Raw genomic sequence first — 14,203 nt, forward strand, 5'->3', positions numbered from 1 at the left:
GGTCCTCCAGCTGTTCCTTTTTTGTACCTTTAACTTTTCCAGCCTCTTATTGCCCCTGTCCCAACTTTTTTGAGATGTGTTGCTGTCATGAAATTTCAAATGAGCCAATATTTGGCATGAAATTTCAAAATGTCTCACTTTCAACATTTGATATGTTGTCTATGTTCTATTGTGAATACAATATCAGTTTTTGAGACTTGTAAATTATTGCATTCCGTTTTTATTTACAATTTGTTCTTTGTCCCAACTTTTTTGGAATCGGGGTTGTACTTTCTTCCTTTAAGGACCAAATATACTTCTACGGATGCAGCTATATGCAACGCAGTCGCTGACATGCACTTGGGTCTCTCTTACACTCGATTTTCTGCTGAACATGTGCACTACGCCTTTATTGAATACCTACCTCACCTACCAGGAGCAGCAAAGAGTGTCGTCTGAAAGTAAGACAATCCCCCAAATAAGATAAAAATAAAAACACAAAGCATGCATGGCAGTTTGCAACTCAGGAGAAGAGCAGCAGCTTTAATATTTAATGCTGATATTGGAAGAGAAAGAAAAACATTCGAAAATAACATTTTAAAACATTTTTTTTCTGGATTTCGCACTTCAACTGCTTTCACCTACTGGACTGTGTATACAGTCTGTTTCACATATGCGCAATCAACATGCACGGGCCATACAGAGAGAAAATCCGGGTGCTGAGTAGACCGAGCGCATGACAAAATCATAATTTTTGCCTATACTGTCCACCCTAACCTGAAGTGTGGGATTATTAACCCAATTTGACCCCCCCCCCCCTTTTTTTTTTGTCCTTTCTTACCAATTGAGGTAATATTCAGGTTGGAAGCTTAAATATCAGCGCAAATGATCTGTTTCGAGGGTGTAAATAATTCCAGTAAACCAATTCTCACAATGGGAAAATTCAAGAGCCATGAAAGACACTAGAATCAAATACATGAACTTTGGCTTGTGAGTGACCCTAACCCATAACTATATCATCGCTTGTTTACTGCAATGCATTATGGGTGATACCCGGGGTCAGCTCCGCCGTATTGTTTACTTTTGCCTTTGTTAAATGCTGCATTGTTCTGTCTAACCGGTTTTAACCGTGCCTAAAGTGAATTGCTGTGTGCCTTACTGTGTCTCCACAACAAAGAAAACACCAATTTCAGCTTTTATCAGCTGCCAGTCGAGAAGAAAAAAATGGATAAGTTTAATCCGCAACAAAAACCTTCAAACTGAATCGAAATGGCAAGTGATTTGTAGCTTACATTTCTCTGGTGGGAAAAAGACGTACTTAAACTGTGACCCAGCAATATTTCCACGGTCTGCGGAACGGCCTTCGGTTATAGAAGATTGACAATCGACACTGTTCATCGTCTGAAACTAGCGATATTCCAAAGCCTGTAAAATAAAGAAGCATTCTTCGGCCTTTGCTACTCGGCAGCCGAACAAGCTTGTCGGACCGATAAAACTCCCAAACCACAAAGGGTTCTCTTTCGGGTATGTATAATGTTCAGTGTATCTCACTAGTGGCATTTATACTGAAAATGACATGGCAGGTCAGCAGGTTTCCAAAGGGGTCCTTTTTTTTTTTTTTTTTGGTAATATTTCCTGGTATCAAATTTTATTTAACTAGCCACTCATTTATAAATATTTTGGTGCTGTTCATCTGGACCTGGGATCATGAAGCAATCTTGGGGCGTATTCACACCTACGTTGTTTGGTCCGGACCAAACGAACCAAATTTCCCTTGGTCCGGACCTTTTGGGTTGGTCTGAATACAAACCACCGAACTCTGGTCCGGACCAAACAAGCGGACCGAGACCGAGCTGCAAGGTCGGACTCGGTCCGGACCAAAGGAACCCTGGTGCGGACCTTTTGGAGGTGTGAAAGCAGACCGGACCTAATCTGACAGTTTTGCTTTTTTGTACCTCGGGAGCTTCCGTCGTTTGTCGAGCATTATGGGAAACAGAGTCTTGACACTCCACCGCAAAGTGCAAACACTGTTTCGGTTGTCAAGGGAACCTTACAACAGTCGTTCAGTCATTCAGACCAGTGGTAGGCTAGACTACAGAGTACAAAAAATGAGTAGGGGGCAAACGTGGGCCGAGGAAGAAACGCGTACCCTTGTGGATATATGGGCAGATGTCCACATATCTGAGCTTTTGGAGAGAACACACAAAAATGCCGACGTGTTTGCTGTATTCAGTGAGAAAATGAAGGAGAAGGGGTTCACACGCTCCCCAGAACAATGTCGGCTAAAAGTGAAGAAACTCCGTCAGACCTACATTAAAATCAGGGACATTCTTTCAAAAAGTGGCGGTACTAGCGACGCAAAAAAGAAATTCATCTATTACGATGGATAAGGCGAATATCCCGACACATACCTCCTCCGTCTTGCGTGAAGAGCCAGAACTGTCACAACATGATGTGCGCTCATCAGCGCTATCCTCCGTAGCCGCCTTGCCCTTTGAAGTTGTCGTTGATAAATTACTTGTACAACAGCATAGTAATCGCACAATTGTGAAAACAGTAAAAACTGGAAAAAACATATAGCTTTGATGACATTAAAAAGAATAACAGCACGGAAAGCCTCCATGACTACTTTTGAACTTAACGCTTTGTGCGCGTGTCGTCTCTGACCAATAGCTGAACGACCTCAGGGCGCGTGGCTTTGTTGACAGATTTTGGTCTGCTTACTAAAATGTACAGTGTGAAAGCGAACCGCACCAAAATGAAAAAATAAAAAAAAACATTTGGTTCGGACCAAAGCAAGTGAACTATCGAACTATCCTGGTCTGAATACACCCTTTAAGGCCTCTGCATGCTCTTGCGACAAGGCTTTTGCAGATAGCTTTTCGCAGACAGTTGTAATTTATTGTTGAGCGGGGGAATAGGCGTGCGCGATGTTATTCACCGGCACAACGCAAGGGGGCGCGAAGTCGCTAGGAGTAGTTGGTGGGTGTGGTTAGTGGAGTGTTTATCCTCCGGTTACTTATAATGACTAGAACTTTTTTTTTATTTTTATAATGACTAGAACTGGAGTCGTATAGATGTACGTACTTCCTCAATCAACCGCTCTTCGTGCTGCTCCATCTTCGCTCGTGTTTTTAAAAATGCCGGTCGTGAAAACAAACCAAACCGGGAAAGTAGGGAAGCGGAAGTGCGTGTACAGCGGATGTAGAGTGGACCAATCAGAGCCCTCTTGTCTGCGGCGCTGTCTGCAAGGCTTCTGCGGTGGTCACAATTTTTGGGAGGTGCGCGCAGAGCATCTGCGAAGGTGGGGGGGGCTACGCAGACACTGTCTGCGACATCGTCTGCGACATCGTCTGCGAGGACTGGGTTGTCAGCATAAATTGGCCTTTAGACTTCAGTTAAAAGTTGATTTTTTTCATAATAGTTTCCCTTACTGCATCTGTAACTTTCATTGTGCTGGATCAAGATTAAGTACAAGGCTAAGATTTCATTAGAACAAAGCTTCTTAGAAAATGGTAAGAAATAACTGACGATTAAACGAAATAAATTTAGACTTTCACGAAGTCTAAGATTGCTTCCTGATCCTGGGACCTGTAGTCCAGGGGAGTGCAGGGGGGTGGGTTTAAAACCCTTCTCACCAAGCTTGATTTGGATTCCAATTTTCCTGCTGTGAACCCTCGACATGTTATCCACCTCTTTTAAATCACCAATTTCATTGTCTTCCACGACAGAGCATGGCAAAATCGCTCCTCTCACATCGCTCTTACGTAAAATTAATTGACATCCATCATATCGCTCAACTACCGACCCTGGCGATCCCCCATAATGCATTGCAGTAAACAAGTGATGACGTAGTTATGCTTGGGGGCTATTTGTAAACCCCAGTCTTGTGAGCCAATGCAAAGCAAGAAGGGGGGAGGAATTTGGTCTCCGCCTGGTAAAACATCAAAGAGCTGCTAATTTATATCGTAGTTACACCAGACTCTTGCCTTGTTTTCTTACCAATTGGGGAAAAGTCCATGCTTCAGGATTGGTACATTGACTATTTTAAGGGGAGCCAACATGGCACAACATGACCCTGATTAGGAGTCGTATCTGACTGAGATACACTGGGAGGTACCAAAATTTTTCCAGGTTCAGAATGATGTCAGTATCGGACCTCGTTACGTTTGCCTCTTTGTTCCCACTTGAACAGAGGAAAAGTAAACCCTACAGTTCAATAGGGCTGCAACAAACGAGTATGTTGATCATCGATTAATCTATCGATTATTGAAAGGAGTAATAAATTATTCGGCTTATGTATCGTCCAATTACCAAATAACTCCTTATTTTACCTATCAGCTTTTAAATTTAGCTCGGTTATTTTTATGCATGTGCTTACTGACAGCGAAGACAAAGATGAATACTTCTTTCAAAAATTCAGTCTTTTAATGAACTTTCCTGCTGATACAAAAGAGAAAAATTCCAATATCCATTTTTCCTGTCAATTTAAAACCAAGGATTAGCAAAGTAGCAGCAATAAAATAACAAAACTGCATCAATTATCTCTTAAGTCAAACAACCATCTAAATTTAAACAGTGAGGGTAGAAACATGCTTTCTGTGCTTTGGGCATTCTGCTGTCTTCGTATTGCTGCAACTAAATTAGGCTACAATGTCAGCATCTCCACATCCTCTTGAGAGGAAAGCTCCACCCATCAGACAAACTAAATCCAAAAATAAATCAATTAACTAGTTAATACTAAAGTTATGATAAAATAATGACTCGGCAAACACCAAACATGCATAGAAAATACTTTGTTCACCCAGATCCCTTTGCACAAACAAGATACCCATATTTACCACCGACATTGAAAACACCCCTGCTAAAATGGACCATACTGCAAAAAAAAAAAATGCCCCCGTTTCCCTGTAGTGGTACAGCAGCCCAGATAAATGACAATGAATAGTAAAACAGTCCAAAAACAATAGCGGCAATTCAGCTTGTAGTTGTTTTTGCCAGTAAACAGCTTACTGCGTGCACGTCGCTTCTCCATCCATCACACTCCATTTAAGGAATCTACCTTTAAGCCATATTTTTTGCTTTGATTCTAGAATCTTGTGTAGAACTTGAAACGCACATTAGAAGTGCGCCCTAAATAAACGGCTTTGTCTATGATAAATGGAGATGTTGGTTATTCAGGCGTCACTTTTCCCCAGAAGTCAAGTTTTGGCAAGATCAAACCCATAAATTTTTCACTTTGGCCACACAGATAAACAGGAGGTGTGTTTAAAAAAAAAAAAAAAAAAAATTTTTTTTTCCTTTGCAATTTAACTGGAAAATATCATTCTCCGGACATCTGCAAACCTGTGCAGTCAGCAGCAACATTATCTCCAGCCATAAATGTCGCCATGACATTGACAACGATGCAATGTTTAAAACTGTAAATTTTATTTGGACTGTGTACAGGTTCATTGTGAAAAACAGGTTGTTACTTGCTTCTCTGTTCCACCTCCATTAACAATTCAAGAGGATATGCATTTCAAATAAATGTTACAGCTCATGAAAGAACACGGCTTTTAACATGAACTATCTAGCTCGCTAAATAACTTGCTCAGATGAATCTTCATCCAGTGAGCCGACCTGCTTCCTCTTCAAATGCTCTAACGTAGCTGGCATTGAAGCACGTCCTCTAGGGTTAGCTTTACAAACTGTGCAGTTAATAACTTTCTTCCCCCCCGGGTTCAGTCTGAAATGCTCTCACACTTTGGAGGTTTTGGTTTTTGAAGCTGCTATCTCGCTCTTGTTAGCTTCTGTCCAGTAAGCAGTAATCTCGAAGCATTTCTAGTTAGTATGAAAAACACACATAATGTTAAATTATTAAATTAGTTGCCGACTAATTTGGTCGTCAATTTTAGTCGACCAAGTCGATTAATCGTTGCACCCCTACAGTTCAGAAAAGGGGTTCTTCACAATCTGTGGTTTCCATCTGATTCAAGCATTGAGCAGGCTGAACCGGTTCCTAAAGCCCTCCTGCTTTCAATGTTAAGGCTATGAGATGATGTTCGTGCCCTGCAACCACAGGACTAGTTAATGTCCAGTGCATCTGCATGATGCACGTTTTCAGGTCCCCGTCCCCAAGACCCTTTTTGAGGTTTGCCTTCCAAGAACAGACCTTTCAAGTCCTATTTTTCATCCCCTCTTTGGGTGTTCTTGAGATATACTAGTGCATCTCAAAAAATTAGAATATTGTGAAAAAGTTCAATATTTTCCATCAGTTATTTAAGAAAGTGAAAATGTTATATATTATAGACTCATTACACAAATATTTCAAGCATTTTTCTATTTTAATTTTAATCAGTATGGCATACAGTACAAAAACATAAACCCATCTCAAAATATTAGAATATTTTATTTCGAGTTTGAGTAAAACAGTATGAACACAGTGTATCTCTCAGTCTAGTTTAGTACACACAACCACAATCATGGGGAAGACTGCTGACTTGACTGTGGTCCAGAAGATGATCACTGATGCCCTCCACAAGGAGGGTAAGCCACAAAAGGTCATTGCTGAAAAGGGTGGCTGGAAAAGGTGTACAAGCAACAGGGATGGCCGCAGTCTTGTCAAGAAAAGTTGATTCAAGAACTTGGGAGAGCTTCACAAGGAGTGGACTGAGGCTGGTGTCAGTGTATCAAGACCCATCACGAACAGACATCTTCAAGAAAGGGTATACAACTTTCGCATTCCTAATATCAAGCTACTCCTGAGCCAGAGACAATGTCAGAAGTGTCTTATCTGGACTAAGGAGAGAAAGAAATGGACTGTTGCTCAGTGGTCCCAAGTCCTCTTTTCAGATGAAAGTACATTTTGCATTTAATTTGGAAATCACGGTTCTAGAGTCTGGAGGAAGAGTGGAGAGGCACAGAATCCAAGGTGTTTGAAGCCCAGTGTGAAGTTCCCACAGTCTGTGGTGATTTGGGGTGCCATGTCATCTGCTGGTGTTGGTCCACTGTATTTTATCAAGTCCAAAGTCAACACAGCCATCTACCAGGAGATTTTAGAGCACTTCATGCTTCCATCTGCTGACGAGCTTTTTGGAGATGCTGATTTCCTTTTCCAGCAGGACTTAGCACCTACCCACAGTGCCAAAACTACTACCAAATGGTTTGCTGACCATGATATTACTGTGTTTGATTGGCCAGCCAACTTGCCTGACCTGAACCCCATAAAGAATCTATGGGGTATTGTCAAGAGGAAGATGAGAAACACCCGACTCAAAAATACAGATACGCTGAAGGCCACTATCAAAGCAACCTGGGCTTCAATAACACCTCAGCAGTGCCACAGACTGATCACCTCCATGCCACACCGCATTGATACAGTAATTCATGGTAAAGGAGCCCCAACCAAGTATTGAGTGTATAAATGAATATACTTTTCAGAAGTTGGACATTTCTGTATTGTAAATCCTTTTTTTGATTGATCTTGGGGAATATTCTAATAATTTTGAGATACTGGATTTCTGATTTTCATGAGCTATAAACCATAATCATCAAAATTAAAACAAAAAAGGCTTTAAATATTTCACTTTACATGTAATTAATATAGAATATATGAAAGTTTACCTTTTTGAATTAAATTATGGAAAAAAAAGTAACTTTTTCATGGTATTCTAATTTTTTGAGATGCACTAGTATATGACATGCCTGTTGGATCTAATGCCCAGAGGACTGAAGATACTGGCCTTTTTGTACAGCTAGCTCTTCTGTTCTCCACCAAAGAGTAGCTCACCCAGGACAAATCCAACCTCCATGTACATATTGTGGTGCAGAGTCTCTTGGTGAACTGGGCGGGAATCTGCCAAAGCAGGCCATACAGTTCTGTTGGCAGGAATTCAATGATTTATTGAGGATAGGAGCCACCCTGTCACCCCAGCATGTGGTAGACATCACATTTATTAATCTGGTAGGTCACTATATGTGGTACCAGCTCGTGCTGAGGATGCTAGGATTGTTAACTGTAGCTGCAGTAGTAGGTCCCTTGGGCCTGTTAGAATTAAGGAACGATCAGAAGCAGTTTTATGTTTTTATTATCCCCCGCTGGCCGGATTATGTCGTGGCGACGCCCATCTGTCCCAGGAAGGGTGCTCACCTTCTGAAATTAACTCCTCTCTCAATTTTTGGAGGAACTTCACGAAGCTTGGCAAAAGGCATTATGTCGGTACTACGCATATTGTAATTTCATTAAATTGGGTCACATTTTACCAGAGTTGTGGCCCTTGATTAACAACCTTGTACTTTTACAATTTCATGAAGGTGTGTTTGCCTTCTGACATCAACTCCCATGATTTTTGGACGAATTTCTCGCAGCTTGGCAAAAGGCATTATTATATGATGGTAATATGCATATTGTGACTTCATTTTGTTTGTAAAATTTTTACCAGAGTTTTGACCCTTGATTAAATAACTTTTTTGATAATTTCATGAGGGTGTAGGTTCTTCTGAAATCAACTACTCTTTCAATTTGTGGAGGAATGTCACCAAACTTGGCAAAAGGCTTTGTTATACGAGTTATATGTATATTCAAATTTTGTTTAATTTGGGCACACTTTACCAGAGTTATGCCCTTGATTATTAACAAACTTGTACTTTGGCGATTTCGTCAAGGTGTGCTTGCTTTCTGAAATCAACTTCCCTCACAATTTTTCTCCCCTGCTGGCCGAAAGGCCCGAAGGGGGATTATGTCGTGGCGATGTCCATCCGTCCTGGGAAGGGTCCTTGCCTTCTGAAATCAACTCCTCTCACAATTCTTGGAGGAATTTCATGAAACTTGGCAAAAGGCTCGGTTACATGACAATTATATGCATATTGCAATTTCATTCAATTCAGTCGCATTTTACTAGAGTTATGGCGTAGTTGCCAGTGGGGGTTATTGTGCTCTCAGAGCACACTTGTTGATTTATGTATTTGTTTGCGTTTCAGAGAATTGAGGAAATCATGAAGAGAACCAGAAAAATGGACCAAAATGATTTCAAGGCAAGTCCACTTATGTTTTTCCGGTTTATATGTTGGTTAGGTTTAGGGCTGTTGTAGGTTTTGAAGTGACTGTAGCAGGGCTTTCAATTTGTGAGCCACTCTTTTCAACAGGGTAATGATGAGGAAGGCATTCCAGACGAGAATAGTGACGAGGCTACTGACCAGCTAAACTGTGAAACCAAGGGTAAGTGTTTATGCACTTAATCTGCACCTTGGGATGAATTACATGGACTTTGTCTGGATTTTAGTATTCACACATTCCTGATCGTCCTCATTTCAGAGGACCAATCCGAGCAAAGTGCAGAGGTCATCAACCAATCGGACATCCAGAATCGAGGCATGTCTTCAGAAGAAGGCCAGCTGGAATCAGAAGAGCCACTTGACAGAATGAATGAACAGACCAAAGTGGATGACAAAGAAAATAACAATGGTCTCGGTGCAGCACAGCCCACAGCCATCAGGTACAGAAAACACATTCCCCATCCCCTGTTTTTTTTTGTTTTGTTTTTTTCCTTCTCTGATTTAGTATACCAACCAGAGAGGGTGAAGGTATCACATCCTCTGGGGTATGTGATGCCAGCTGGCTGCATCTTTTCGAACTGCGTATGCCACCCCTCCCTCCCTCCCTGAGAGTACAGACCAATTTTGCTCCCTTGAGCTCCAGGCCACGGATAGCTGTCATCATCTGAATTTGAACTAGTGATTTCTGGATGATGGAGTGAAAGCTTTTCTGTTGATTAGGAATGATGTGTACTTACCACAGTAGCACACTGTATCCCGTTTAATGCATGTTTTATTAACTTGTAGAACACCAGCAGTGTTTCATATAATTCCTCAAAATATAATCATGCCATAATACTTCAGCGATGTCTGTCTGGCTGAACTGTCTCTCCTGATATGGTTTGAGTAATTAAATGTAGCTTGAATGGCTTTACCTCATCATGGTAATCTCTATCCAGATCTTATCCTGATACTCATGACATGTGATCAGGTGAGAACAGAGTCTTAGAAAACATTTAATGATGTTTTGGACATGCAGCTCGTCTCTTTGAACATCTTGTGGTAGTCAATCTAATGTCCACTGGAGTACAAAATATCAGAGCGCTCATTTCAGCATGCATGCATCCATCCATTATCTGTAGGCTTATCCTGTGCAGGGTCGCAGGCAAGCTGGAGCCTATCCCAGCTGACTACGGGCAAGAGGCGGGGTACACCCTGGACAAGTCGCCAGGTCGTCACAGGGCTGACACATAGGCCCTGTTTACATTATTTCGAATCAGCGGATCATCAGATTAACGTTTTTAAAACGATTTGCGTGCACACAGCAACGCTAATACACGATTCGCGTGCACACACCAACGCCAATACACGGATACGCTAATCACATGACTAATTAGACGGCACGTCACATGATCCCAGTGTATATCGGGCATGCGCAAGTCACTCACCACTTGCAAGTGGAAGGATGGCAAGCGAACACCTTCTCCAGCAAATAAACACACCTGGCTGTGATGTTCATGTTCTCACTGAGTTTAAGCGCCTGAAGGAGGTTGAAATGTGTAAATAAACCTCAGTGCAGCTCAGCGCTTCCTCCTGCTCTCCAAATCACTCCGCCCTGAACAGCGAGTGCCCTCTGGAGGGTGCGCACTCCGGCCCTGCGCAGCTCACAGAGCGCGCGAGTGAAGCACACGAGCAGTGATTCGGGACTGAGCCGCTGTGTGTGTGATCCCAACGCCAGCGAATCAGGAAGGTGGATGTCACAGTGACGTTGTCCAATGACGACGTCAGCTAGAGCTCAGCACAGCGTATCCGCGTATCCTCAATGTTTACACAGCACCGGACCAGACACGATCTGGATTGAATACGTGGGCTCTGGCGGATTCCCGTTTCCCGGCGTTTTAATGTGAACGGACAGTGCATCCGCGAAGAAAACGAGACAGATACGGTCTAATGTAAACTTGGCCATAGACACAGACAACCATTCACACTCACATTCACACCTACGGTCAATTTAGAGTCACCGATTAGCCTAACCTGCATGTCTTTGGACTGTGGGGGAAACCGGAGCACCCGGAGCAACACGGGGAGAACATGCAAACTCCACACAGAAAGGCTCCCTTCGGCCACTGAGCTTGAACCCAGAACCTTCTTGCTGTGAGGCGACAGTGCTAAGCACTACACCATTTCAGCATGCTTTAAGCGAAATTTTTTTGGTGAAAAGATTTTTTTTTTTTTAATTATTAATTCACCTGCTTCATTTGGCTAAAGCTTCTATTTTGTCTCCTCTAGTAATTCTTATCCAAAGGCACATCTGGTGGAGGGCTCAGAGTTTGTGAACGAGGACTGTAAGCTGGGGCTGAATGGGAAAGCAGGGTCCTGGAGCTTTGAAGAGTTCATTGATCTGGGAGTTCACACTAAAGGCCGACCGCTCACTGAGCCTGATGCCTGTAATCAGGGTCTAATAGACTGTGGTGTGGGACCTGAAGGGCCCAGAGTGGCCTTTGATGATAAGTCGGCTCCTGTGAACTCCCTCCATCCAGCTCAGCCCATTGAAGCCCTGTCTGGTGAGGAGGTTTTTTTTTTTTAATGCAATTCCTATATCTTGTATCCTTAATGACACTTTGAAGCCATTTATAACATGTAAATAGCTTCCTCTTAAAGATGTATACGCATTGTACTGAATGTTTTTTTTTTCTGACCTTTCCTCCCTGCCATTTCTCCCTTTCTATGTTTCCCAACACTTTTTCTCCCCCCCCTTAGAGATTTGATTTGACGTCTTCGCCCAAGGACGGTTGCTAATTGCACTCCATGATGTTTGTCTGGTTGAGTTCCAAAGTTTCTTGTGCTCATCTGGACAGCTAGAGAAACTCCAAATCGCAGAGGAAGGCCTCAATGTCTGCAGCTCCAAAAATAAAGTTGAATATACATTTTTAAAAAAAAAAAAAGGTTGTAGCTGAAAATAAGAAATGCTTCAGGGAAACATAATCTTCCATTATGCTTAAGTTTCTGTCTCTCTCTCTCTCGTCATTACTGGCATCTTGTTAGTTTTTTTCTATTTTTTTTTCCTCTTGTCATTATTATGTTGAGTCTTTTGTAATTTATTCTTCTGACTTGACATTTTGACTTTTTCCTTTCTGTATTTTTTTTTTTTTAATTTGTATTCCATTGTATTTTGTTTAGATATTGCTAATGATCCCAGATGGTCAGTGGACCTAAACAGAAGTGAGCAATTAATGTGAAGTAATGCTGTTGAGATCAGAGGAGTAACACCTCCAGCTGTCTCACACACTGGTTTGTGATTTGAGTAGTGCTCAACTATGTGACAATTATCCAAGAAAAAAAAGGCTTTTTCTACTCATGAATATATGGAGTATATTGGCAGTAGTTTCTTAAAATGACACTGACTCATGTGGCGCCTTGCCTGCATTGTCCAGCTTCTGTCCAAACTAATGTGGTGACTCAGGCCAATAGGCTGCTAATTGTCCCCTCTCCTGCTGTGAAGCGTTGTATAAACCCTAGCGAATCTCGGTCAAGGTATTTCATAAAAAGGTGACAAAATAAGATCTGGTTAAAGTGCTGAATTTCAAGCTCGGCCAAAACCTTTTCAAATTGCTTTAGCCGTTAAAGGATGAAGGTGCTTGAGGCAAAAAAAAAAAAAAAAACCTTTTGTAACTTGTCAAAGTTTTAACAATGTAAATTTCAGGTTAGTGGCTGTTGCCCTATGTTGACATTTTCCTCTACGCAAGTATAAACATGGTTAGGTATTCACCGAAAGTCTGATTGAAGAGTATCCTAAACCTAAAGTGCATCTCAGCATGAGTCTCTTCCTTACTCCAACATGTAATCATAGCACACATGAATTACTGTAAGCTCTTAGTAACTGCACATTTTGATGAGCTGTTTAGGTGCATGTTGTTCCCCTTAAGGTGCTTTCCCAGAGGGGATTCTCGGTTCTGTTTTCAAAGCTTGAATAATTGCTAGAGTTCTGTAAAAACCCCACGTTCCCTCAGGGTCATAGTTCTGTCAGGACCTAAAGGGTTTTGGAGACTGCCATTTTATTTCTGTTCCTCTCACTATATATATATATATTTTTTTTTAAATCATCCTTAATCCAGTGGCTCAGCCAGTTTTGTGTCTTGTAAACTTGATCTCGTATTAAGATATTTAAAACTATATTTCTACTTGTGTAAGTATTATGAACATGATCAGTATTCAGCTGTTATTCTATGGCTTGGGGAGTAGAGAGTAAGTGAGGGGGACGTGCATTTTGTCCGGGTTCTCTCTGGTGTATGTCTATACTGCTGCTACTCAACAGCCTCTGATCTAGAACATTAAAGAGAACGGCTTTGTTTTTTTGTCAGAGGAATGACTGGATGAGGAATAAGAATGTTGCAGGAGGTTGTGTGCAAGTTTTCTTGGGTAAAGTATGTTTTCTCGTTGCTGTCAGGGTGGTGATTTGAACACGAGTGTCTTGGTGGGACTGCATAAAAATGAAGCATTTTGTTTACAGGTTAAAAAGTGGGAGTCCTGGTGGTGGATCCAAATGGATTGTGCTCAGGACTCGTGACTAAAAGAACTAATACTGTCTGAGTTCCTGACGGTTTTGTAGTGCTGTTGGTAGTTGCAAGGAAAGGCTTGTACCTCATATGCTTGAAGGGTCGAGTAGAGACTGTTATAAGTCCATAGTCTATTTTGGGAATGTGGGGGGGGGGGGGGTTTGTTTTTTAAATCCTCTTGTTTACTCCGATATGGCTGAGGTGAATGACCACAGGGCATTTTACCATTTAAGATCCTGGTCATTTACTAATGATCTAATTAGCATCATTCCTTGTATAACAACACTGTTTCCAGTATCGTCATGGATCGTTTACTTGAAAGCCATGTTTTGTTACTCACTGCTTTTAGTTAATTGGCGTTTTTCTCCAGGACAAGACACTTTAGAGTTTAAACCTTCAGATCGAGACCCAAACACTGTCCAGAATTCTAGTGATGACACTCAGGCAAGAAAAAAAAAAAAACTTAAGCGTATGCTTGGTGTGTAAGGGAGAGATGGACTGCACAACCCTGTTTGTTTATTTTAGCCTTTCAGCAGTCCCGCCCTACCACGTGGTTTACAAAAATGTTAGACACCCCAAAGTGCTTAGAGACGTGCAGTGGCTGCTGCAGGTGCAGTCAGTCATCTGTGTTTGATGTCTGCTGCTTTTGCAGG

The 14,203-nt window shown here is 41.8% G+C and overlaps 1 protein-coding gene across 9 annotated transcripts in view; it reads left to right on the forward strand.

Annotated features, from left to right (window-relative positions):
• map7d3 (MAP7 domain containing 3) overlaps positions 1-13,693 on the forward strand; it is a 100,880-nt gene extending 87,187 nt beyond the window's left edge. For all 9 annotated transcript variants that reach the window (XM_060927793.1, XM_060927794.1, XM_060927797.1 and 6 more), the window contains 5 exons: positions 8,941-8,994; positions 9,106-9,178; positions 9,275-9,455; positions 11,284-11,558; positions 11,755-13,693. In XM_060927793.1, coding sequence (XP_060783776.1) covers positions 8,941-8,994; positions 9,106-9,178; positions 9,275-9,455; positions 11,284-11,558; positions 11,755-11,762 — 591 coding nt within the window. In that variant the 3' untranslated portion in view covers positions 11,763-13,693. The remainder of the gene's footprint in view (positions 1-8,940; positions 8,995-9,105; positions 9,179-9,274; positions 9,456-11,283; positions 11,559-11,754) is intronic.
• Positions 13,694-14,203: the final 510 nt, after the last annotated feature.

The sequence above is a fragment of the Neoarius graeffei genome, chromosome 8, assembly GCF_027579695.1.
Source record: "Neoarius graeffei isolate fNeoGra1 chromosome 8, fNeoGra1.pri, whole genome shotgun sequence".
NCBI classification, from domain to species: Eukaryota; Metazoa; Chordata; class Actinopteri; order Siluriformes; family Ariidae; genus Neoarius; species Neoarius graeffei.